Raw genomic sequence first — 24,414 nt, 5'->3', positions numbered from 1 at the left:
GTGGAAGGGCAGCGGCCTAGATGGAACGTAAGTCAGCAAGTCGATACTTGGATACATATACATACCAGACGCTTGTTGGAGTGCCGCAAGCACTTTACCTGGCGACAAAAAAATCCAGAAACTTACCAAATCGTCTTTTTACGTCTTGAATATCGCTCTAATGATTGGGGTATGCGTCATGGTGCAATCCGCAACACGACCACAACAGGTGCGGATGGGTACAGCCTGGAGTTGATCAAGCTCTGTGCTTCTTCCCCGTGCCGCCCATCTCTACATCCCCCTCTTCATCAACAGCCCTTTGCCGCTTCCCCGCCGCACCGCCATCTCTTGCAATCTTCTCCACCAGCGCATCTTTTGTCTGAGCCAGAAGCTGCTTCTCGCCGATACGTACAGCCTTCGCCATCGCAAGCCTCCGCTGCTTCGGCGATGCAGCGTCGACAGGTGGGACTTGACCAAACGTCTTCAAGTCGTCTTCCAGCGTTGTAGCATACTGCGCGATGCGTGCCTGAACGATCTTTTGTAGCGCTTCCGCGCCTTTGCTGGTGATCTTTTCTGGTTTGGCTAGTCTGCCTTTGCTGCTAAGGCGCTCGTATTCTTCTGTTGGGAGGAGCATGCTTTCTACTAGGATGACCAGCTCGGGGGAGAGACTTTCCTGGAGGGTGAATGGGTTGCTGGCTGCGACGTCGTAGCCAGAATCGATGACCTCTTGCTCATCGAGATACGCCATCCTGTCCTGATGCCACATGCCCTCATGGACAAGGATCTCTGTGACGAGCTCGGCAGGAATCTCAACGACGTCGTACTGGGCGTAGTTATCGGTTACGTAGCCGTATCTCCTTAGTAAATCGCTTCGGGGCAGCGAGCCGTAGTCGTTGAAGATCTCTTCGCCGGCCGGGATGGGTTTTAGCGCCTTCATCTCCAGGCAGTCTTTCTCGTAGAAGAGTCGCGCATTGCATCTGTCAGCGTCGGCGTTCAGCATATCAGCCAGCGGGACCATGCCCTTCGGCAGCGCAGCATCTTCTTCTTCCTCAGCAAACCCTTCCTCGTCTACCTCTTTGCTAGGTGTCGCAGGCTCAACATCAAACGCATACGCCATGATCAGACTCCCCATCTTATGCATCAACTCCAAATTCTCAGGGCTGCGCATCTCCTTCGCCTTGTCCTTCGCCCTCTCATCCCCACTAAACACTATCTCTGCAAACTCTTCTATCACGGGAAGCAATTGCTCTGTAAAAACTTCGTCCGCGCCTTCCTTCCCTATCTTGGTTACCACGGCGCTGGCTTGTAGCTCGGCTAGTTCGTCCTCGGACCAGAACATCAGGGTGTTGAACTCGGTGGGCAGGACGGCGAAGTACGGAGCCCAGTTTGACGCAGAGCCATTGTGATATTCGTAGAGCATGACGAGGATGAGGGAGAGCCAGGGGCCGAGGAGGGCGAAAGTCGAGGCGGGGATTTCGCGGCTGAGGATGCTGTTTTCGACGCTGAGGATGGAGGCGCGGGGTACGCGGAAGAGGAGTTCGTGTTCGGCGATGGGTTCGGTTGCGACTTGATGTGTGTTAGCATGAGCCTGTAGAATCTGTAATGGTGGGTGGTTGCAGTCCCAGGTAGGTCTGGCAGCATGTATGGGTGGAGTAGCTACTTACCCACGCCTCGCCCAGCATCCTGGTTCCTCAGATCTTCCAGCTTGATCTTTGGACTAATTTCTGCTCCAGATGCCTTCAGCCAGGCCAGAAAGGTCTGGCTGGCGCTGTTGAAGTCTGCCATACAGCGGGATGGTCTGGTTCGACGTGGGATTGTTTTGGAGGGTTGGATATTTGGTGGATATTCTTTAGCGGTTCGGCGTACCGAGGCTGCTTGGTCCGAGCGGTGGAGGATTTGGTGGCTGGGGTGTGGAAGAGTTTGCAACTTTTGCTTTCGACTGTCTGGTTAGAGAAGGATGAGAAGAAAAAGAGATAGAGCAGAGCTGAATGGATTGGAAATATGAAGAATTGGCTGCGAAGGTATGTGACAGAATTAGTGAATTCGTTGTGGTGGTTATCAGACCCTGCAGCACCTGACTCGCGGGCGCTGTGACGTCTTTTCGTGGGTTTTTATATCGGCTTGCTTGCTTTGTAGGTGCAGCGTGCAGCATCGCCATCATCTCACAAAACGATCGTGAATTTCGCAAGAGTTACATGATTAGCAAACGTGTTGAGAGAGGTCGGCTTCCACTTGCACTTGCACCGCCCAGGTTCCTTTGCCGACATGGAAGATCATTTTACAGTAATAGTTGCACATGGCTCACTTCCCAAGAGCATTACAGCGGTGGGTCCCGAGAATTGCATCGCGATTTTGCGAGAATTCATAACACGCGACTTAATTTGTAATGGTGCTGGCCATTGGTGGTTGCCCAGCGCTGGCTTCATGCATGTCATTCCTTATCGATAGCTTTTTCCAACGTCACCCCGCCTCGACGCGTCAAAACATCAACGCTGAACCGCGACGACCGCCACCATGATCGCCATAGGACTGGAAGGAAGCGCCAACAAGATAGGCGTCGGTGTCATCTCCCACCCTGGTCCTAACAAGCCACCGATTATTCTCGCAAACCTGCGGCATACCTATGTTTCCCCGCCCGGCGAAGGTTTCTTGCCCAAAGACACCGCGATACATCACCGAGCATGGGTTGTGAGGCTAATCAAGCAGGCCGTGCGCCAGGCGGGAGTCAAGATCGAGGACATTGATTGCATATGCTATACCAAGGGCCCAGGTATGGGTGCACCATTACAGAGCGTCGCCCTTGCAGCCAGGACGATCAGTTTACTGTGGGGGAAGCCCATGGTGGGCGTGAACCACTGCGTTGGTCGTTGGTCTTCCCAAAACCTACAAATGGAGAACTCTAGCTGAAACATATCAGACATCGAGATGGGCCGCTCAATAACCCGCGCTGACAACCCTGTCGTTCTATACGTGTCTGGCGGTAACACCCAGGTGATTGCTTACTCCGCCCACCGGTATCGAATCTTTGGCGAGACCCTAGATATCGCGATAGGAAACTGCATTGATCGATTCGCCCGCACACTTATGATACCCAACGACCCATTTCCCGGATACAATGTTGAGCAACTGGCAAAGGATGGAAAGAACCTCGTCGATCTACCATATGGCGTCAAAGGCATGGATGCGAGCTTTTCGGGTATATTGGCTGCAGCCGACCTCCTCGCACGCGGACTAGATGAGTCCTTACCCGACGAGAAAAGATTAAAGACTGAGGATGGGCAGCTAGTCACAAGAGCAGACATGTGCTTCTCCCTGCAAGAGACCATTTTCGCCATGCTCGTTGAGATCACCGAGCGAGCCATGGCACATGTCGGCTCACAGCAAGTGCTAGTCGTAGGTGGCGTGGGCTCGAACATGCGTTTACAGCAAATGATGGGCATGATGGCAAGAGACAGAGGTGGGAATGTGTTTGCGACAGACGAGATGTTTTGTATTGACAACGGTATCATGATTGCTCACGCGGGCTTATTGGAGTACGGGACTGGAGTAAAGACGGAGCTGAACGACACGACATGTACCCAACGGTTCAGAACTGACGAGGTATTTGTTGGCTGGAGAACTGACTGAGGCGCGATTTGTCCCCATACGATACCCCGGTAGATCTCGCCTTTCCGTCGTCTTCATATATACACATACGAATTCACTGGATATGACACGAGAGGCATTTGAGCGTGATCCACCACAGTGAAGGGAGTGCCCGTAGCCCAGTGCCGTTTTCGCGACTAAACACTGCATGTGATCGCTTGGCGATGCTCTGCTCCGATACGTCACTTACACTGCAACGGCTCCGTTCTGCTCCTACCACCCAAGCGCTGGGCTCAACTCTTTGGCAAAGACCGTAGCCACCAGGGCGCACCTCCGACAACATGCCCGCGCTATCAAAGAGCGTTCTAAACCAGGATCCACAGGCACAGCTGATTACCAGCAACATGTGCGCCGCTCAATCACGCAGCTTGAGCGCTTCCGGGCCATTGGCTACCACAACGAACTTACTCTTGAGCAACGAGTCGCTGCGGTATACGTTGATGGTGAGCATAACACATTCTCTGAGGAAGATTACGACGGCTTTGATGACGGATTAAAGAAGAAGTACCGCGCGGCTATGTTACAAGCTGTGGTAGAAGGTCTGAAATGAGAGGAAAAAGTCATCGATTGGACCGTCAGAGCTCGACGTAGCTGATACAAGGTACAGCCATCATGTGGCTTGTCGATGGACGGAAGGAGATTCCGCTAGGGTAGACGGGTATCGATATCGATCTGTGGAGGTTACATGGGGGATAATCTGCAACAGAATGAGAGTTATTAATAGCAAAGCGACTTGAGTACCTGAGGCTGATGATCGACATTGCTGATGCATCTTACAGACTAGTACGGCGGGCCGTACATTAGTATCACGCTAATTGCCAAGCCAGAGCAACCTAGCCACAAAAAGAGAAGGTCGCATGTGACGTTGCTGCACGCCTGAACCACCTCGGAGATATATAACTACATGCAGCCACGATCAATACTTTTGGCTCCATACCAAACTACCAAGATGAGGTCGTCGTGGTCAATACGTGCGGTCCTCTTTGCCGCAACCGCTACCGCAGCTTCAAGCTCAAACACCGCAGCAGACTGCGGATGTGGAAAGCCACTCCCCAAAGGCGTCGAGCTCGACAAGTCCGTCGACCTGACATTGGACAGTGAAAGCGGTGTCTCGCCCCGCAAATACCGTCTACACATTCCTCCCTCCTACGATGACAACAAGCCCGTTCCGCTCATCCTCTCCTTCCACGGCCGGGGCAAGACCGCAAAGTACCAAGAAGCTCTGAGTCAATTCTCCAACGCAAGCTACGGCTTTGAAGGCATCGTTGCGTACCCTGAAGGCGTGCCGGTACCTCAACCCCCCTGATCAACCAACGTCAACAACACGCTAACATATCCCCAGAACAGCAAAGGCACACAGCAGTACGAGGGCGACCCCGACTCTCCTCCCTCCATCTCCGACGTAAAATTCACGCTAGAACTCCTCGACCACCTCCAATCAACCTACTGCATTGACCCCACCCGCATCTACGCAACCGGGAAATCAAACGGCGGAGGCTTCACCGGCGGCGTGCTCGCGTGCGACGCAGACGCCAGCTCGCGAATTGCTGCTTTCGCGCCTGTCTCTGGCGCTTTCTACCTCGACGCAGACCAGCAGCCCTTACCTTGTAATCCCAGCCGCCAAGTCCCTATCATGGAATTTCATGGTCTGGAGGACGCGACGATACCATATGCCGGCGGGATTAACACGAGAGGGAATGCGAATTCGAGTGATGTTGTTACGTGGGTGAGGGATTGGGTGGAGCGAGACGACCTTGACGTCAACGCGAACAAGACGACCTCTCTTTGTAAGGGGAGCAAGAAGGTTACGAGGTATAGCTGGGACGACGTGGTTATGCATTACAAGTATGAGAATTTGGGACATGATTGGCCGAGTTCGTTTGCAAATGGCGATACAGGGGATGATGAGGGTGTTTTGACGTGTAAGGAGGCCGAGGCGACGAGGATTATTTTGGAGTGGTTTGGTGGGTTGACGCTTTAGATGGAGCACGTTATTCAAGCAAAAGACTGAACAGTTGCTCTGCCGTCTACATTAGTATAAAAGTCAAAGTTTACATATTCCCAAAGGTAATGTAGACTTCTAGGAGGTAGACCTTCAGTTTGTTCCTTGTATGAGCTGAGACGGAGATGTCGCGGGAGCTGGGGAAGTTCAGACGACGCGTGGTAATATTGTAGACGCCCGCAATCGATGGTTTCCACAGACTTGCCTGATTCGGACTGCACGCTGAACAGCAAAGGTGATGGCGATTGTGAAGCCGATGACGTCATCGACTGGCACCACCACCAAGGAACATCGCGTCTTCATCTCATCTCATCTCCTGTACACTTCCTCCGTCCTGTGCATTCCTAAACTCACCTTCTATATCACCACTAGATTCAGCCCGTGGTGCAAATTATGCGATGCGGTACTTGTCCACTTGGCCGTCCAGGTCGATGGCTGTGATGTTGTCGCGACCGCGTCACGACAGCTTTCGCACCCTGTTATTAACTGATATCGCGTCGCCATCGATGCACAGACGAGGTCTCCCATGAACTGATGCTGGGCTCATTACGCGGGTCTTCTTGTAGGTACTGAGGATGTATGGAGCGGTGGGCTCGAATCGCCCCCTCCACAGGCAGCTGCCCCACACGTGCAGTTTGATATGAGTGGTAAATACCTAGGTATGCCGCGAATGCCTGGTCTTTTGTTTGCATCTACATATCAGCCATTCTGATGTATTCATCACACCATGTTGCTATAATTCCGAATGTTTCAGCTCTTTCAACTTTGCAGATTGAATGCCTGCGCGTACCTTCCAGGTTTGTGAGCCTTTCAGTGTTTACTTCCCCAACTACTCCCACCCACGTACTACCACCTTTACTCGCTTGATGCAGCACCAATCGGTCTGATCTTCGCGGCGACGACTTACCCTCGTTCGCTTTTACACCAACTTTTACACAGCCTCAATCGAAAGCCACGCGCCCGACAGTCGCCATGGCCTACCACTCAGCCTACCGCGGCATTGCGACAGGAGCCAATGGCGAGTTTGATCACTTCGTACGGCAGCTTGACCCATCGCATTTGGAAGGTGGATATTGGAGGTTCCAGTCCATCGACGACGATCGGCGCGCCATGGCCCGCGGCTTTACAACACCTGAAGATGTGCTCCAAGCTGCCGACTCTAGCGAGGACAGGTTCGACGAGATCATAATAAGATGGGTGAGGGGTGCAAACGATGCAAGCTTTAAGATGGCGATGTCGGGTACAGCACATCAGCATCTCCAAACCATCTACGAACTGCGCTCGATGCTTCGTCTGCCCATGTCGTCCCGAGGACAGGTACCGCTATATACAATCAGCACAAACCCGCGTCTCCGGCAGTACTGGGAGGCAAAATATAGAGCCCAACGACCTACTCCAATCGATCCTGCGATTCAACTACCGGAACGTCCCATGTCATCTTCAGTAACGCCAGGGCCTGTAAATTTGACTCCATCCCAGGCTCAGCAGGCAGAACCATCGAAATCAAAGTCTCCTGTTGGCAGAGTTACCAGAGCACGCAGCGCGAAGTTATCACAAGCAGCGCGACCGAAACCTGCAGCCAAGACTACATCGGCCAAACAAAAACCCAGTACTTCTACAGCGCCTACAGGCCAGTCCTCGTCCACATCTCCATCGTCGGAGAAGATCAAGGCTCAACTTCGTCCTGAAAAAGCGACAAATCAACATCAGATCCCCTTCCAAAGCCTCGCAACGCAGCCGTTGGCGCCCGCACAACCTGGTCCGTCTATCAGCGCGAATGTGCCTACGATACCGCGGGCTGCGTTAGAATGGGGGTTACAGCCGTCACCGAAACAGGCAACATCGAATCCCAGCGATGGAGTATCGCAATACAATTGGGTTCACTCGTCCGCTCGCTTATCCGCTGTACGATACTCTCCTTACGTAGCTCACCCACAACAGCAAGCCCAGTGCGAGAGCGCTGCATACCCTTTACTGAATACTACTGCCTCGACCTCAGGAACTTCCAATACTTCGAATATACCAATCCGATCTCCGACAAGCGGAAGACAAGACAAACCTTCCGATAACACACACACTAGGCACGTGGTACCGAAGCAGGGAGACGATGACCGAGCGGGTGGTCTCATTACAGAGTTTACCGCCAAGAAAGATTCTCGTTCAATCGCAACTCCAACGAAGCCGTCAGCGTTCAACGACGATGCTAGCATGACCAGTGTATCAACAAGCCCGTGCGCGCTCCATAATGCCATCTCAAAGACCTCCACAAAGCAGCCGCAAGAAGTGTCGTTCGATAGCCGATCTAGCCCAATACCGTTACCAATAAGCTCCCCAGTACATCATACCGAAGGCATAAACGACCAAGGGCCAATCGCGGGCGTTAGAGCGTGCGACACGGCAACCGACGAGCAGGCTTATGCTCCTCTGGCGAAACAACAGCCGTCCATCAAGGATCTCCGGTCGCTCAGCATATCAGACTCACGCCCACTGGTTCTCAAAGCTACGACCGTACCGGAGAAGCCGCTAAAAACTATACCCGAACCATGGGGCAGTTACATGAGAGGCCTTGAACAGCTTCCATGTGCGGATTGTGGAGAAGATGACGGCCACCTGCTGGATTGCAATCTTGGGAGTAGGTATCATGACATCAACCCCTCCATCGTCACTAACAGTGCCTAGACATTGCACCAATGCAAAATCTCACCGTCCTCGACTATCGTACGCTTACCGATGCTGTCGAGCGCTTCGATCCCAGCCCATGGACAACCCATTTTGTCCCTCCCGAACCCGAGCCTGAAGACGCGGCGACACAGATGCGAGGCATGGCTACGGTCATACGGAATGAGGATAGCTATAAACAAGACCCCGAGCTTCACGGACTACCAGATGACCTTATGATGATGTTGTGGGCTTTCAAGACTTCAGAAAACATTCAGGTTATCAATGAGTATGTGGAGAGTTACTCACGACTACATTGTGATGCTGACTTTTGCTCTAGGGATGGTTGGGATGCCGGTATCGGCGATTTCGAGATGTGGTGATGAGAATGTGTCATTTGGCTCGCCCTGGGTAGATGAACCAGATCAGCGATTATGGGTCAGCAGTTTGGAGGCGAGTTTGCTGTCCTGGACCTTATGTGATGTCGAAAGAAGAGAGACATGTTGTTGTGAACAGCGTCACTTCTGCTCATTTCCGGCGCATGAGACTTGCGTTTCACTTACTCGAAAAGCACCGTGGAGGTAGAAACCAGAAAATTTACAATGTGTCTATACTCCTTTTTCTCATCGTCTCGGCGTTAATGGATTTCGTGGTCTAGTCGATGTCACGACTAGCGGTTGAAGAATCGAAGCCCCGCATCGTGTACCTCGGCAGCCCATCCTGGCCCGCCACGGACGAATTACAACAACAAACACTAGGTAGTTCTCGTGCAACCCTTACTCTGTGTAGGTTTACCGCATTATCCCTGAGTTGTCCTCCGTTATAGTCGCTGCAGCCTAGAAATTAATAACATCTCTAGAACCATTTCTGTCATCTTGACGCCGGCCACGATTTGGTAACCTGCAATCCCTGCGCAACTTGTCCATATATAACCATAACGAAACACTTCGAAGTGCGCATCACCACGTCCAGTATTGTAGGACACCACCGCGGTCTTTATCACAGCCATGGCCGATTTCGAAACCATCATCAACGACGCCATTGCAGCGCAAGAAATCCCCGGGTGTGCTCTAGCGGCTACAAGCCGTGATGGTACGCAAACTTCCCGTTGAAAAATCTAATCTTCAGCACTAATAGACACCAGGCTCCTTCACATACTCCAAAGCCTTCGGGAGCACCTCAATAAACCCCGGCTCAGCCAAGCCTATGGACCTCAACACCATGATGTGGGTCGCATCCTGCACCAAACTCATGACGGCCCTCTGCGCCATGCAACTTGTCGAGCGCGGTCATATCACCCTGAATGAACCCATATACACCCACATCCCGGAGCTGGAGTCACTCAACGTTCTCACCGGTTTCACCGACGCGGGAGTCCCCATCGAAGAAAAGCATAAAACCCCCATCACTCTCCGCCTATTGCTGACACACTCGAGCGGCCTGACGTACGAGGGCATGCATCCGAAAACGCTCGCCTGGCTGAAGTATCATGGTAAGAAACTGAACGCCAAGCCAACGGTGGTGGAGCGATTCAACGCGCCGCTTGTGTTTGAGCCGGGAGAGAGCTGGGCGTATGGGCCTGGGGTTGATTACGCTGGACTGCTAGTGGAAAGGATCTCAGGTCTCACACTAGAAGAGTACATGAAGAAGAACCTCTGGGGTCCACTCGGCATCACCGACGTTACGTTCTTCCCCTCGACACGCCCGGATCTACAAGAGAGAATGGCGGAAATATCAGGCCGGGGTGAAGACGGGAAACTAGTTGTTCATGATGGTAAGATGCCTTATGTAGATGATAAGGGCGAAGAGGTGACGGGTTGTATGGGTGGACAGGGTAGCTTTACCTGCGCGAAGGAGTATATTAAGGTGTTGAAGGGGGTGTTGGATTGTGATGATGAAGGCGAGGGGAAGGTGCTGAGTAAGGAGAGTTTGGAAGTGTTTTTCAAGCCGCAGCTGGGCAAAGGGAGTAGGGCGATGTTGAATGCGATTGTGCAGGATGATATGGTATGTCTTTCTTCTACTCTATTCTCGCTGCATAGTCTGACTGATAATCAAAAAGGCAAACAACGCAATGGGCGGTACCCCCAAACACGTAGCCAAAGACTACGCTCTCGGCGGCTTGGTCATGTTGGGAGACGCGCCCGACGGCAAGAAGGCAGGAACGATGCTTTGGGGCGGCTATCCCAATCTCATCTGGTGGATCGACCGTAAGACTGGACTCGCTGGGATTTACGCTGGGCAGGTTGTACCGCCTGGGGATCTGATTTGTGGGAAATTGATGAGGAAGTGGGAGGAGGGTTGTTATGGGATGTTTGAGAAGCATAGCGAGAATGAGTCGAAATTGTGAAGGTGCTGGTGAAAGGGCACAAGTAACAAGGCGGATGTGCTGACGTCCTCAGAAAAGTTGTAGAAGCGAAGACGTAGAAATGGTAGGGCAGATATCGGGCTCATACAGTGCAGAGTGAAGACAATGAGTTTTATAAGTATATTCTTCTATTGATGTTCTTGCTCATGCTCATCCGATGCTCAGCGATGATGCGATGTGAGCGTTCAGTATCCATATCCACGTCCATTCCGCGTCCATGCATCTCCATGTCAATCTCATACTGAGTAAGCACCACCAAATTCCATACCAACCAACCAGGCAATGCGCCCTTCAGTTCTAGCCAGAAGACCCCTCGCATCCGCGCCATCAAGGCAATAAAAGAAAGAAAAGCAGATACATGGCATGATACCATGCAACAGCGAGCGCGCAAAGCATCTAGCGACGACGACCAGCAGCCTGGAGCATAGCATTGCGCTTGAGAGCCTCCTGCTGGCGGATGCGTCCATAGTCGCTCGAAGGAGTGGGGATCTGACCGATGAAATTACCAGTTCGACGGGCATTCAGCAGGGCGGTAGCGTCGGCGAAGTCGTTGTTGTTGTTATTGACAGGAGAAGTAGGCTGCTGAACCGCCGGAGCCGTAGTTGAGTCACCGATGACGCCGTTACCACAAGAGCCGCCGAGACCTTGAGAAGCAGGACGAAATGTATTGGTGAAGTTGAACTTTGGCAGGTTGAACTCGGGCAAATCGAACTGGAGCTCAGGCACGGAGAACTGAAAGTCGGATGCGGCAGTGTTGATGTCCCTGTTGAGGCAGTAGTCCATGTTGACGAAGTCATTGCCCAAAGGCTCGTATGCGTTGTCAATGTTGGCGTTAGACATGGTAGAATTGGCCGGACGCGACTGCACATTTTGAGCTGCCATGAGAGCGTGGTACTTGGCGGCGTCCTCGGCGTCGATGTCGCGGGTGGTAGTAGCGGCAGCCGGGCTACTGAGGAATGCACTTGGACTCGAAGGTGTGATTGTGAGACTGTTGCGCTGTGTCTCTGGGGGAGAGGTTGAGGTGCCCATGAACTTGTCGCCGCTGTCGCCGGTGCCGAAGACGTCTTCGCCGATCATCTCGAAGTCAGGTGGGGGAAGTAGGGAACCGGGCTCGCCGATCTTGATACCGGTGCTAGGATCAATGCCCTGGAGGAGAGGAAGTAGAAGACGGCCTTTCTCTTCTTGAGTGAGCTGAGACCAGGGGAGGTGGTACAGCTCTCCCACACAGCGAAGGGGACCGGAGGGTGCAGAGACGGTGCGCTTATGAGCCTTTGCTGGCTTCTTGGGCTTGGTGACCTTGGCAGCTTTCTGCTTGGGTGCCTTGGGGACCTTGGGGACCTTAGGGACCTTGGGGACCTTGGGCTTGGGTGGCGCTTTCTCCTTGGGAGCAGCCTTGGGCTTGGATGCGCGAGGCTTGCGAGGTTTAGCGGGAGCCTTAGTCTTCTTCTCCGGGGTGGCCAGAGTTGGGTTCATGAGAGGCGCCCACATTGCTTCAATAGGCCCTGGAGCGGCAGGCAAAGTGGAGGCGGGGAAGTTCTCAGTGGCCTTGAGGAGAGCACAGGTCGCCGACTCAGCACCTTGTAGATGCCCGGCGTCACCCAGGAGGTCACCGCCGGAAAGCCCAAACGACATGTTGGCGGTAAGATCTTGAGCTTTGAAATTGTAGTTGAAGTTGAGAGCGACGTCTTCACCAGATGTCTCGACGGAAAGCAGAGGAATGTCGCAGTCCTGGAGGAGAAAGTCGTCGTTGCAGAACATGCTGAAGTCGAAGTTCATATTGTTGGACATGTTGATGAATACGTAGGTTTGAAAGAAGTGAGAAAGTAGTCGTTGAGATGCTTGAAGATAATCAGGGAGTAGTGTGGAGAATAGTGTATGAGAGACGAATAGAATTTGATTTTGACAGCCACAAGGTGAGCTCTGTGGGAGGAAAGCTGGGCGTCGTTATATAAGCAATTGAGGAGGCTGGTTAGCAAGTCTGTTAGCATGAAGATAGATAAATACCGCAACTTTTCTTCCATCTTCTGCTGTGCAGGTCGTGGTGGTGGATACTTCAGTTACCCAATTCGGCGTCGCATACTGAGGCTGCGCCAGGCCACTGGCCCAGCCTCTCCAAAATCTGGCGTTCTGACCGGGATCTGGTGTCGTTTTGCGGAGGTTCGGGGGTTGGGGTAGAAAAGTTGCGTTTCATGTCTCCTTCACTTTTTGGCAGCAGCGCCTGACTGGCTCGGTAAAGGCTCAATAACGCGACAATAGCAAGAAAGACGAGAGATAGAAGGCAACAGATATTTCTTGTGCGACTGGAGACATGATAGAGATTCTGGACGCCGTTTGGTGTAATGGCCGCGGTAGGTGTGAGAAGGTGAAGGGGCGCCGAGAGATGAGCAGTTAGCGGGCGCGACACCCCTACACAGCATATTGGCTACAGTCGTTAGGGCACTGAGCGCGAATACATAAATCAAAATGCGCGTTTGGCACCTTTGGATGCGTGCAAGCAACTTGTGCGTCATCGCGTCTCAGTGAGCTAAGCCGCCGCTGATGTGTGCGAGAGCAGCATCCCTCGTAGCCATCATGAGAGCCTCGGTGCTGCGCCAACAGACCTCTCAAAGTGTTGGGGTTAAGGTTGATAGCCAATAATATGGGTCGTAATATATACCTGCACTCATGGTGCCTTCTCCGTACTTCGGACACCGCTGGTGGGACCGTTTGGTGAGAGAGACGTTGATGACGTCATCGATCACGATACCGCCAAAACCGACCGCAGCTCTAAGATGACCTTATTAGCTTCGACTGGTCACATACTCATTGCGAAAGAGAAGGTATCGGGCAATTACGATGAGTGCGGTAGTGTAGACGTACAAACCTTGCGAATTGCGTGTGCGTGGAGGTTTGCGCGGGCTGTTGCCGACTTATACAACAGAGGCACCCACTAAGGATGAGAGAAGACGCTTAACGGGCATATATTTACAACGTTAATTGATATATAACAAAGACAATAGCTACTGAAGATGAAGTGACGTTGGCCTGTGAAACGCCAATCATGCGTGTCATCCTGCAAATTGCTGGGCGCTGCCGCGAAGGATCTAGCGCGAACATGCACAGAACCCAAATGCCACCTCGCCTGTCGTCTTTCCCTTTCTTCCCACATCTCTTTCCATCTCCTCCAGCGCTCGCGCATCTCACTAACTAAGTGGATTTGTCCATTACCATCTCCTACGTGTTCTATCAGCGCGGTAGGGTAGGTTTCTTTGCGGATCTCGTAGTCCGGTTATCGCGCGTATCCTCCCATCCTGCGACCTTCCTCGCTCTGCATCGCTAGCAGGTCATCAAGGCCCCGTCTTCTGTTTTCGCCTTATGATCCTACGATTATTAACGCATATATGTGGTCGTATTGTGTTGCCAGACATCTGGTCGTCTCAAATCCTGAGGTAGTTCGTGGCCCAATGGATCCTTAGCTCTTCGTCCATCTCGTCCCATTCTACACGTGTCATACCGCCCTCAATCTGCTGCCAGGATGGTTGGTATTCTGTTAATTGCGATGCATCGACAGCGCGGCTATTCACGACCCGGCGTACCGCTCGAGGTTTCGACTTCGGTGCCTGTATCGGCAACAGTCGCATCGCTGTGTCTCCAGCAGCCGCTCGGTCATTGTGTTTGGGAGTGATGGGACTCTGTGCTCGTCGGCTCGATGCGTGCGTCAGGATGGGTATCCTTGGATCTGACGCACTATCCGGCACTTCGTTGTGGGCGCCAGAGCTGGTCGGGAAGTTGGTGTTCCGTGGCGCGTATGTGTTGCTCACTGAGGATCGCGCAGAGCCAGCGCTACCCTGACTCGCGTTGTGATCGCCCGCCTGAATGCGCAACGCGGCCTGCTCTTCGGAGAGTGGCGCTACCATCTTTGACAGCCAGACTTTACCCGCGATGTAGACCGGGTACCATCCTTGTGGTCGCAGCATCTTCAACGCGGATTCAGTAGGGGACAAACACGCTCCGAACGTAGGGTCGTGGATAGTGGCAGAGATAAGATCCGGCGGAATACCCTGAAGCCCGCATGCCATAGCGAATGCCAGCATCTTCCGGTCATAGACCTCGGCGTTGGCGGGTGGAGCTGGCTCGGCGAAATGCTGCTCACCCTTCTCTGCTTTGAGGGCGGCAATTTCGTCGTGCAAGCGCTGCGTGGTTGGAACAGCCTCGTTGAAGTAAAGGTCCCACCAATAGTTGCTGTCACTCTTCGCTTTCATGATTTCGCTCTCGCAATTGTCGACGACGGTCTTGCCCCACTGCTCGATCTTCTGGAAATTATCTTGTAGCTGAGCGTTCGTTTCGATGAGGCTCTTGTTCAATGTGGTGGTTCCGCTCACCAGTTCCAGCAGCTTGTGGTGGTCTTGCTCACCGAGAGCACCTTAGCGGCTTTTGGCTACCTTACGGAGCATGTTCAGCTCGTGCATCATCGCCTCTGTGCTTTTGCGAAGTGTGCTATTAGACTTATTTTCTTCAATAAGCTCGGCGTCTATGATGTCGTATTCGATGGAGACTTTGAGGTGATCGCTATCAAGCTTATCAAGCTTGGCTTGCACATCTGTCTTCTCGTCCCGCTCGGCTTGGAGAGAATTTCGCAGTTGCTCGTTTTCGAGATCGATCGCATCAAGAGCTGCGCAATGTGCGCCAGGCGGCAGAGTGCCTTGCTGTATATCCTCGAGCTGTTCCGCCAAGTCGCGGATTTGATCCTTCCTCAGTGCCAGTTTGTCTTTCAGCAGCTGCACGTTCTTTTGAGAGCGGTTCAACGCCACTCGCATATCCTGTTCGGCTTCTCGATGTAGCGTGACGCTCGTCTCGGTATTCTGGATTGTGTCGAGCAGGTTTTCGGCGTGGGTCTCCAAACGCTGCACTTCCGCCCGAAGTTTCGCTGCTTCTTCTTTGCCAGCGATATCTGCTTCCAACACACGCTGGAGCTCCCTTCCACTTGTGAACTTCTGGCGTAACATCCGCGACATGGTTTCGTGCTCCTTCTCGAGCTGCTGGTTTCGAGTCTTGAGGCTAATGATGGTCTCCTCGTTTTTGGAGATGGCATCATTGTATTCAGCTACGATTCGACTGTTCATCTCGAATGCTTCGATCTTGTTTTTCAGATCGTCAGTCTTGACCCTGTTTATTTTGAGAATCTTCCTCTTCTCAAGATTGGCCTTGCTCTTTATGTCTTCACGCTCAGCGGTGAGCTTTTCGACCGTCTTCTGGAACGTGGAATATTTCCGCAGGCATTCTTGGTGCCACTTCTCATTTTCTCCACGCCGGGCCGCGATGGCCAGGTCGTGTTCTGCCTTCGACGCCGCCGTTTCCCGATTCCTAACCTCGATCTCCGCTTGGTGGTTCTCAGTCGCTTCAAGAAAACGGTCCTTCAGGTCTCGGTTTGTCTCGTCAACCTGTTGGCAATAGGCTTCCATGTTGGCGACTTCTTGGGACCATTCATCTACCAATCGCTTGTCGTTCAAGCGCTGCTCTCGCTGCTCAGCATATTTCTGTTCGAGAGCTTGGTATTGAGCGTCTTTCTCGCATTCACACTGCTTTGCGTCGTAGAGATCGTCTTGCAGCACCCCATGCCGCCCGCCGATGATCATCAGCACCTGACTGAGCTTCTGTCCGGTCTCGCCGTCGTTGCTTCCATGGTGCGAAGTACGGTATGCGCCGGGGCTAGCGCTGCGGCCGTCGTCATTTTCTGGCCATGGGCTTGACTTTCCGCTGCCACTGGAGGAGCTGATTATTGAAGCCGATGATGCGGTCATACCGTGTGCGGGACGTGCCTTGCGCCAAGTCTTGTTGGTCGCAAGGTTGATGTATAGCGCAATGTTCTTGCACAGCGTAATGTCCTTCTATGTCTTGTCAGCCTCCTTATCTGTTTGTATGTCTGCGTCAGAACCTACGCAGAGTGAAGTGTCTGTCTCAGTCGAACGCGCAAGGAGCAGCCTCTTGATATGAGCCAGTCTCTTCTGGTATACAGTATCCCCTGGGCCGCCATCGACGTGCGCGACTTCGGACAATGGCTGACTGCGCGTCATCTTCTCCCGGCTGGCCTCGATCGGAATGGCGGGTTGCTGTTGGGTCTCCATGTCGGGCAGACTCATGTTGGTGCTGGTGGAGCTGCTTGCGGAAGTGATCTCGTTGGCAGCCGGCGCGCTCCACATGACAAGCTCAGATGTGGTCAGGGGAAGGATATTGGTTGATTGGGAATCTGCTCCAGAGTTGAGTGCGCCTGCCGGTGTGGGCGATCCGTAGAGCAGATCTGTAAAGAGAAAGTAGAGTTGCTCTGGTCATTCACGCGTTCCGAAGCGCACATGTCGTAGACGCACGACTATCGCGAGATTCACTGAGTTGCTACAGTTTGGGTCAAAGCACCCTGACAAGATCAGAAGAACCACCCAAGGGGCGCGAAGTATGACAACAAGGACAACCTGCGCTGATGGACGGATTGGACACCACTCTGAGGATGCTGACTTCCTCCCAGTTGTATTGTTGTCGCAATGGTATACTATACATGACCAAAACTTGTACCGACCTTCTCTGCCAGCTTGCAATTGAGCGCCGCTGCAGAGACTGATACATCACACCGCTCGCAATATTCCGTGATCCCGTCATGGTACCACAGTGTTTTGTGGAAGGACTTAGTATTTTGTAGATTACTGCGAGCATGTTGATATTGAAAGCATCACCTGAAGTGTGGCTTACGCCAACAATGCACAAGACCTTTTGTCTGCATTTAGACGTGACGATTTGTCAACCATCAGACTGTATTTGCCTGGGCCACGCTGGTTGAAGCTATAAATCCATACAGTCTCATATGCCTGTTCTTCCATTGTTCAGGGGCGCACAACTACTGCAAGGGAATTCTACAGCAACTTGTGGGTAGGCTACCTTATGGTATACAGAGCTCGGGAGTAAGGTTAGTCGGCTTCACCTAATACCCTCTTAACGAAGAAAAAAGTGTGCCTGTGCTTCTAACTGGGGCCTGGTCTTGGCTCGGGCTGGTCATCGAGGTACTCTGTTGCATGGTATGATTGGAATATCTTGATCAAATATCCAATAAGCCAATCACGAGTCATATTGGTTGCAGCCGCAAAATCACGACGAAAGCGAAGACTCTTCGGATTCGAGCGCGAAAGTCAGAAGAAGACACAAGTACGAGAATACGAATACACGGAGAAGGCTGTGCGCGTCCCCGATGTCCGTGATTCAGGCCCCGGTGGCGCTAATCCACACGCGACCTAGCGTCACCGTCCGAACTGTCACAACTCCAGTAATTTCTCCTCGCTAGTGACGAAGACGTTACACCAGCGGGCCTTCCCTAACAGCCATGATACAGATATTCTACGCGCACGTTGTTACTCGGGGCCCAAGTCGATCGTCTTTGATGATGCCCGAATGTCATGACGTCGTGTTTTTGCGGCTGATGGGCGCCGCCTTGGCAACGCCGGAGGCCTTGACGTCCGGCGCGCGAGACGCCCGTGGACGCGACGCTATAGACACGCTCCAGACCTGCTTATCTCATGCGACATACAACACTTCCTGCCTGCTGCGTTGATGCGCGTATGTTGCTCGCGCATTGTCAACGATGATGGACACCCGTGACGCACCGTCGGTGACTACTCACAGCTCCAATACCATGCAGGAGACAGCAGATAGACCCCCTTTTGCGATCAATGTTTCTGGCAACGTCGACCCAGAAAAGCAAGTTGATGTTGATGATGGGAAATCAAGCAAGGCTTCCAACGACAAAGAGACGAAAGAAGAGAAAGAAGGAAGCCTGAAAGACTATTTTGTAAGTCAGAGATCCGCATGAGTCTAATGACTGTAGCCTGATGTCTTTTCTCATAGCGTATCTTTACCTATGCCAGCACGGCTGATCGCATACTGTTTGCTCTTGGACTCACAGGTGCCGTCGTTGTTGGTGCTGCGCTCCCCCTGATGACTCTTGTCTTTGGACAGTCCACGGCCGAATTCAATCAACAAGCAACCGGTCAAGACAGCTCGAACTTTACCAGCAACATCGACAACTTGGTACTCTATTTTGTTTACCTCTTCGTCGCTCGCTTCGTTATCGGGTATTTGGGTACACTGTGCATCTGTATCGCGGCAGCAAGGACAACATGCGCGTTGCGAGAGGACTTTCTGGACAAGTTGCTCCGTCAAGATGTGGCGCATTTCGACAAAGATGGCAGTGGATCTGCTGCGACTCAGGTGACTACAAGTGAGCAACCTACTTCAATTGCCCAGGTATATACTGCTGACATCGCCGTCTAGATGGCAACAGGATCAATCAAGGCACCGCGGAAAAGCTATTTACATGCGTCCAAGGCATCTCGCTGTTCTTCTCTGGCTTCATCGTGGCAATCGCTGTTCAATGGAAGCTTGCTCTTATTGTGATGAGCATAATACCTGCCATTTTCCTGATCACCGGGGTATGCATAGGCATGGATGCGCCCATCGAAGCTAGAGTGGTCAGTACCGGTACCCACGTGTCTTGATGCGTTTAACTAACAAGTCGTACACAGACCAAGATCTATTCGCAAGCTGGTACACTAGCGCAAGACGCGATCAGCTCGATCAGAACCATTCATGCCTTCGGGGCTCACCAGAAGATTGTTGATGGCTACGAGACCTACCTCCAGAAGGCGCACAAGGAGGGAAACAAGAAGTCCGTTATCTATGGTGTGCTCTTTTCTGGCCAAACATTCTTGGTCATGTCAGGTACTTCGCTAGCCTTCTGGCAGGGGTTTCGTATGTTCCAGAGTGGGGAGATTGGTGATGTGGGCACAGTCTTCACCGTCGTTCTGAGTGTTGTGCTCGGCGCTACCGCAACACTGCTCATCTTCCCCCAGATACAGGCTTTCACTAATGCCTCCTCGGCGGCAAGCGAGCTGTTCTCCATCATCGACAGGCCGTCGGCACTCGATCCACTTTCTACAGAAGGCTTGCAGCCATCCGACTGCAACGGGGAAATCATCATCAACGATCTACGGTTCGCCTATCCTGCCCGACCCAGCGCCCAGGTCCTTCGAGGACTGAGTTTGTCTATACCAGCGGGAAAGACAACCGCTCTGGTTGGGCCCAGTGGATGTGGTAAATCGACCTTGGTCGGTCTGCTTGAGCGATGGTACCAACCCGCTGCCGGTCAGATACTCCTTGACGGTCGAGATATTTCCGAATACAACACGAAATGGTTGCGGTCCAACATTCGTCTCATTCAGCAAGAACCTACCCTGTTCCAAGGTACGATCTTCGAGAACATCATCAAGGGCCTTGTAGGAGACCAAAGGGATTTACCAGCGGAAGCGCAAATGCAAATCGTGCAGGAAGCATGTAAGAACAGCAACGCACATGACTTCATCGAGGCGCTACCAGAAGGCTACCATACCCAAGTTGGAGAGCGCGCAAGCATGTTGAGTGGTGGCCAACGACAGCGCATTGCTATCGCTCGAAGCATCATTTCAAATCCCAGGATCTTATTGTTTGACGAAGCGACCAGTGCCTTGGACCCTCGCGCCGAAAAGGTTGTGCAAAGCGCACTCAACCGCGTTTCGATCAACAAGACGACGCTGATCATTGCCCATAAGCTTGCCACTGTGATGGCGGCCGACAACATCATCGTCATGAAAGAAGGTCAGATCTACGAGCAGGGTACCCATCATGAACTCCTCGAGAGTGATGGTCTTTATGCGGCAATGGTGCGCGCACAGGATCTTGGTACGAAGGCCAACGACGAAGACATTGAAAGAGAGCTGCTTGAAACAGCAGATGTCGAAGACGCCCTAGATAGCAAGGCCCCAATGCGACGAATGCAATCGCAGTACAGCACCACGGAAGTCGAGCGAGAGATCGAGCAACTTGCTGCTGGGACTCTGGGCTACTCACTCATCAAATGCATCTGGATCATGCTGAAGGAGAACCTTGATCTCTGGGTCTGGTATGCTGCCACCATTATTGGGGGTATAATCGGCGGTGGTACCTACCCAGCCCAGGCCATCATCTTCTCCCGTCTTGTTCGAGTGTTCACATTGCAGGGCTCTGAAGCACAAGACCAAGCCAACTTCTGGGCCCTTATGTTCTTCGTACTGGCTCTCGCCAACCTTTTCGCATACTTTATGATCGGCCTTGCATGCAACAACATCGGGCAGGCAATGACTCATCGATATCGAAGAGAGATGATCGAGCGCATTGTCAGCTTCGACCAAGAGTTCTTCGACCGCCCGGAAAACTCGTCTGGTGCTTTGACCTCGAAGCTGTCATCTGCGCCGACAGCATTACAAGAATTGATGTCGGCGAACTTGGGCCTCATGTTCAACATCTTGGTCAACATCACGGCGAGTAGTGCGCTTGGCATAGCTTATGGTTGGAGGCTAGGACTCACTCTGGTATTCGGCGGACTGACCATCATCGTCGCTGCTGGCTATTATCGCATACGACTGGATCAGAAGCTCGAGAGTGCCACAGAAGAACAGTTCTCTGGTAGCGCGGGTTTGGCAACAGAAGCCGTTACCTCCATTCGTACCGTCAGCATGCTGACTCTGGAAACCTCGATCATGCGGCAATACAGCGACACACTCCAGGCTATCACGAGCAAAGTCATCAAGAATCTGACCTTTGCGCTGATCCCATACGCGCTTTCGCAATCCGCTGACTTCCTAGTGATGGCTCTCGGCTTCTGGTACGGATCGCGGCTAATTGCGAAAGGCGAGTACACTACGTCGCAGTTCTTTGTGATCTTCATCGCCATTGTCTTTGGAGGGCAGGGCGTCGCGCAATTCTTCATGTACAGCACCTCGATCACAAAGGCAGAAAGCGCGGCAAATTACATCTTGTGGCTCCGGACCGTCAAACCGAGCATATGCGAATCGGATGAGACCGACGGTAAGGGACCGCCATCTGATGGAGCCATCGCCATGGAAGATGTCGAGTTCAGATACAAGCAACGCAATGCATTCAGAGTGTTGAGGGGCATCTCCATGAAGATTGAGCCCGGCAAATTTGCTGCCTTTGTTGGCCCGTCTGGCTGTGGCAAGAGTACGGTTGTATCTCTGCTGCTCCGATTCTACGACCCGATATCCGGACGCATTACATTGGACGATCACGACATCTCACTCATGTCTCCCCAGCTCTACCGCCGTTACATGTCGCTCGTGCAACAAGAGCCACCACTCTACCTCGGCTCCGTACGAGAGAACATCGCTCTTGGTCTCGAATACAAGCCTTCCGACGCAGAGATCCAGGAAGCCTGTCGCCAAGCTAATGTCTTGGAGTTCGTCGCTTCATTACCTGAAGGTCTCGAAACACCTTGTGGGTCTAAGGGCTTGCAGTTCTCTGGTGGGCAAAGACAACGTATTGCGATTGCCAGAGCGCTTATTCGCCAGCCGCGATTGTTGTTGTTAGACGAAGCGACGTCCGCTTTGGACACTCAGAGTGAAAGGATAGTGCAGAAGGCGCTGGATGAGGCTGCGATGTCGAGGACGACGATTGCCGTTGCACATAGACTGTGAGTACATCCATACAGAGATTCATGACGACAGGTCGCTGACATTGCATACAGGAGCACGATTCGACACGCAGACATCATCTTCGTCATGGAAGATGGTATTATCGCCGAAATGGGTACACATGAGGAACTGCAAAGATTAAGAGGCAGATATTTCGCCACGTGTCTGGCACAGTCGCTGGACCAGGCATAACTTAGTAATTTTAATACGAGGCTTTTCGACACTTGCAGATCTTCAGTCGCGATATACGTGAAGTCAGACGGCCGAAGGCGGCTGCAATTGGCCGATGCGGTCTTTCTCTTTGACGACAGCTAATTCGCATGCTCAGGCCCATTAGGCCGATCACATCTCTAGACAGTCGTCCCGGGTTGCCTAGTGTTTTGCTGACTACAGCAAGCGTTCAACGGTCGAGCGTATTATCATACATCGGGTTGGCAGCTACATTGACTGCCATGGTTACTCTCACAGACCACTCCGCGACATGTCTTCCTCAACCCGGAACTCCAAGCGTTCGCTGCTCGCCATGCCAACCAAGGATCGGCCATCCTACAGGGAGAGTTGCGAACGGAGGCAGTGCATACCGACCGTCGCAAGCGCCACTGGTGCACTGCAGATCGCACAAACCAAGCATTTTGCAATAGCACACATTCGCGTCGGGACAATGGATAGGTTCTTGCCCAAATATCACTTCAAGGATTAGCACACGGGTAATTTCATGGTGAGATTGGGAGTCTTACTATGCCAGGAATATTCTACAATCCTTCCACTGATCGAGTCTTCCAACGGTGTCGCAAGCAACCAATCTCGAATGCGTTCATAGTACTCAACTGGTTGTTCTTGTATCTTTTCCTTCGTAGCAGCAAACTGCGCACAGCAAGAGACACCAACTGCCTCTGGAACGTCGCGACCTGGGAAGAGCTCTTCAAAGGCTTGCTTGTAGAAATGACCCGCATGAGCTTGAGTTTGGGCTGGGTCTACTGCATCTTTGAACGGGCGGATCTCGGTCGGGCAACCCAGAACCCATACACACCGCAGGTTAAGATACCCTTTCTCCTGAAGGTAAGGTATGCGAAATTGTCGCAGAACCGACAGGCCGTCATAGTCGGGATCGTCGTTGTGCCATTGGTATCTCTGCGCGTGGAGAAAGAGAATGTTTGCTGGCAATTTGTTGTAGTTGTCGATGATGAAGCTAGCTCAAAGTCAGTCCCTGCGTGGCAAACGACATCGTCGCGCTGGGTTGTATTCATACGAAAGATACACCATTGATTCACGACCCTTATTCAACGGCACCGTGAGCTCCGCGGTTGGCTCGTCCACTACATAGACATGTTTGCGCCACTCCGGAAGCTCATCGTAGAACCAAGATGTATTCTCATGCTTCATGGAAGCGATGACTAGGGCCTTGTCCACCGGGCCTTCGTTAATAGCGATGCTGCCATAAGGTTTATTGGGAACATTCGAGCTCAGTTTCCAGAAAGTCAGAACGGATAGAAGTACAAGACACGCAGCGATGAAAGGAGTCCGAATTGGTCGACGCAACGCAGACATGGCGTTGACGTAGAGTCTGCGGAACGATCAGGGTATGTTTGGGTGATATTGACGGATTCATAGCCACGTTCACTATTGCAGACCTGTCAGCAACAGCTGAAAGGGTTCAGTTCTGGCCCCCAAAGTCAGGGCGCGATCAATTCCACTAGTGGTTAGTCGTTGGCCCCAATCTCGGCTTGCCGTGCATTAGCGTGAATAGGGATCGGCCGGACGACTACAACACGCTGCAACACAACACCACGAACATCAAACCACGGATGTAGTTGCCAGAGTGCTACATCAACAGATCTGGACATCTCATATCAAGCTATGCTGCAGCTCCGCAACCGGCTCTGGCGTTCCTAGAGCTCTACTCGCGCGGCAGAGCGACGTGTCCTGTGGCGTCTCCGGTCAGATTCGACATGTGGCAAATTGACGCCAAAAGCCACACATAGTCCAGGACATCGTCACTATCTTGTTTCAGCTGCAGCCACACGATTTTTGCTCCTATTGCTGGGGGGCCTTGCCGCAGGTGTGGGCCAACGTGTTCTCGGCACGATAACATACCTACAAGATAGATTGCCCTTTCTCTCCATCCTAAGCGCAACGATGATTGTGAATGCGTAGGTACAGAGAAAGGCATCTGCATGGCCAACTGCTGGAAGCGTGTGTAACTCGCCTGTTCTCATGAAAGATTCCAGGTCCGCATGAGCATG

At 52.5% G+C, this 24,414-nt stretch overlaps 9 protein-coding genes across 9 annotated transcripts; 5 read left to right on the top strand and 4 right to left on the bottom strand.

Annotated features, from left to right (window-relative positions):
• Positions 1 to 235: 235 nt before the first annotated feature.
• Positions 236 to 1,764, bottom strand: BKA58DRAFT_415372 (uncharacterized protein; the record flags this gene model as incomplete). Its single annotated transcript, XM_046172543.1, has 2 exons — positions 236 to 1,545; positions 1,644 to 1,764. 2 exons carry the CDS (start codon positions 1,762 to 1,764, stop codon positions 236 to 238), a joined length of 1,431 nt encoding a protein of 476 aa, XP_046019844.1.
• Positions 1,765 to 2,493: 729 nt separating this feature from the next.
• BKA58DRAFT_326716 (Gcp-like domain-containing protein) lies at positions 2,494 to 3,606 on the top strand (the record flags this gene model as incomplete). Its single annotated transcript, XM_046168077.1, has 2 exons — positions 2,494 to 2,845; positions 2,897 to 3,606. The coding sequence occupies 2 exons, from the start codon at positions 2,494 to 2,496 to the stop codon at positions 3,604 to 3,606; spliced, it is 1,062 nt and encodes a 353-aa protein (XP_046019843.1).
• Positions 3,607 to 4,573: 967 nt separating this feature from the next.
• Positions 4,574 to 5,605, top strand: BKA58DRAFT_415370 (Alpha/Beta hydrolase protein; the record flags this gene model as incomplete). The annotated part of the gene is made up of 2 exons (XM_046172542.1): positions 4,574 to 4,912; positions 4,967 to 5,605. The coding sequence occupies 2 exons, from the start codon at positions 4,574 to 4,576 to the stop codon at positions 5,603 to 5,605; spliced, it is 978 nt and encodes a 325-aa protein (XP_046019842.1).
• A 930-nt stretch (positions 5,606 to 6,535) lies between these two features.
• On the top strand, positions 6,536 to 8,950 carry BKA58DRAFT_348979 (uncharacterized protein). Its single transcript, XM_046168483.1, has 4 exons — positions 6,536 to 7,711; positions 8,036 to 8,258; positions 8,306 to 8,573; positions 8,625 to 8,950. The coding sequence occupies exons 1-4, from the start codon at positions 6,599 to 6,601 to the stop codon at positions 8,665 to 8,667; spliced, it is 1,647 nt and encodes a 548-aa protein (XP_046019841.1). The 5' UTR covers positions 6,536 to 6,598; the 3' UTR covers positions 8,668 to 8,950.
• Positions 8,951 to 8,964: 14 nt separating this feature from the next.
• On the top strand, positions 8,965 to 10,753 carry BKA58DRAFT_72491 (beta-lactamase/transpeptidase-like protein). Its single transcript, XM_046175809.1, has 3 exons — positions 8,965 to 9,376; positions 9,429 to 10,288; positions 10,344 to 10,753. The coding sequence occupies exons 1-3, from the start codon at positions 9,292 to 9,294 to the stop codon at positions 10,629 to 10,631; spliced, it is 1,233 nt and encodes a 410-aa protein (XP_046019840.1). The 5' UTR covers positions 8,965 to 9,291; the 3' UTR covers positions 10,632 to 10,753.
• A 21-nt stretch (positions 10,754 to 10,774) lies between these two features.
• On the bottom strand, positions 10,775 to 12,896 carry BKA58DRAFT_395288 (uncharacterized protein). Its single transcript, XM_046171275.1, has one exon. It carries the CDS (start codon positions 12,435 to 12,437, stop codon positions 11,046 to 11,048), a length of 1,392 nt encoding a protein of 463 aa, XP_046019839.1. The 5' UTR covers positions 12,438 to 12,896; the 3' UTR covers positions 10,775 to 11,045.
• An 876-nt stretch (positions 12,897 to 13,772) lies between these two features.
• Positions 13,773 to 15,274, bottom strand: BKA58DRAFT_395285 (uncharacterized protein). The gene has a single exon (XM_046171274.1). It carries the CDS (start codon positions 14,888 to 14,890, stop codon positions 14,066 to 14,068), a length of 825 nt encoding a protein of 274 aa, XP_046019838.1. The 5' UTR covers positions 14,891 to 15,274; the 3' UTR covers positions 13,773 to 14,065.
• Positions 15,275 to 17,979: 2,705 nt separating this feature from the next.
• Positions 17,980 to 22,363, top strand: BKA58DRAFT_371018 (putative ABC transporter; the record flags this gene model as incomplete). The annotated part of the gene is made up of 5 exons (XM_046168999.1): positions 17,980 to 18,459; positions 18,516 to 18,888; positions 18,942 to 19,138; positions 19,193 to 22,170; positions 22,225 to 22,363. The coding sequence occupies exons 1-5, from the start codon at positions 18,253 to 18,255 to the stop codon at positions 22,361 to 22,363; spliced, it is 3,894 nt and encodes a 1,297-aa protein (XP_046019837.1). The 5' UTR covers positions 17,980 to 18,252.
• BKA58DRAFT_395281 (uncharacterized protein) lies at positions 22,336 to 23,803 on the bottom strand. The gene is made up of 3 exons (XM_046171273.1): positions 23,421 to 23,803; positions 22,909 to 23,360; positions 22,336 to 22,858 (listed from the first exon to the last, which is right to left on the bottom strand). The coding sequence occupies exons 1-3, from the start codon at positions 23,717 to 23,719 to the stop codon at positions 22,662 to 22,664; spliced, it is 948 nt and encodes a 315-aa protein (XP_046019836.1). The 5' UTR covers positions 23,720 to 23,803; the 3' UTR covers positions 22,336 to 22,661.
• Between the last annotated feature and the right edge of the window lie 611 nt (positions 23,804 to 24,414).

The sequence above is a fragment of the Alternaria rosae genome (assembly GCF_020736505.1).
Source record: "Alternaria rosae strain MPI-PUGE-AT-0040 chromosome Unknown BKA58scaffold_15, whole genome shotgun sequence".
Classification (NCBI taxonomy): Eukaryota; Fungi; Ascomycota; class Dothideomycetes; order Pleosporales; family Pleosporaceae; genus Alternaria; species Alternaria rosae.
This window is presented reverse-complemented; position numbering and strand designations above follow the sequence as displayed.

Excerpts from the sequence above, each read along its gene's own strand:
- BKA58DRAFT_348979 (XM_046168483.1), top strand. The coding sequence starts at position 6,599 with ATGGCCTACCACTCAGCCTACCGCGGCATTGCGACAGGAGCCAATGGC. Across the intron at positions 7,712-8,035 it reads ATAACACACACACTAGGCAC|CAGGCTTATGCTCCTCTGGC; the intron begins GTGGTACCGAAG and ends GCAACCGACGAG. Across the intron at positions 8,259-8,305 it reads GCTGGATTGCAATCTTGGGA|ACATTGCACCAATGCAAAAT; the intron begins GTAGGTATCATG and ends AACAGTGCCTAG.
- BKA58DRAFT_72491 (XM_046175809.1), top strand. The coding sequence starts at position 9,292 with ATGGCCGATTTCGAAACCATCATCAACGACGCCATTGCAGCGCAAGAA. Across the intron at positions 9,377-9,428 it reads AGCGGCTACAAGCCGTGATG|GCTCCTTCACATACTCCAAA; the intron begins GTACGCAAACTT and ends AATAGACACCAG. Across the intron at positions 10,289-10,343 it reads CGATTGTGCAGGATGATATG|GCAAACAACGCAATGGGCGG; the intron begins GTATGTCTTTCT and ends ATAATCAAAAAG.
- BKA58DRAFT_395288 (XM_046171275.1), bottom strand. The coding sequence starts at position 12,437 with ATGTCCAACAATATGAACTTCGACTTCAGCATGTTCTGCAACGACGAC.
- BKA58DRAFT_395285 (XM_046171274.1), bottom strand. The coding sequence starts at position 14,890 with ATGAAAGCGAAGAGTGACAGCAACTATTGGTGGGACCTTTACTTCAAC.
- BKA58DRAFT_395281 (XM_046171273.1), bottom strand. The coding sequence starts at position 23,719 with ATGTCTGCGTTGCGTCGACCAATTCGGACTCCTTTCATCGCTGCGTGT. Across the intron at positions 23,361-23,420 it reads GAATCAATGGTGTATCTTTC|CTTCATCATCGACAACTACA; the intron begins GTATGAATACAA and ends ACTTTGAGCTAG. Across the intron at positions 22,859-22,908 it reads TGTAGAATATTCCTGGCATA|TGATATTTGGGCAAGAACCT; the intron begins GTAAGACTCCCA and ends TAATCCTTGAAG.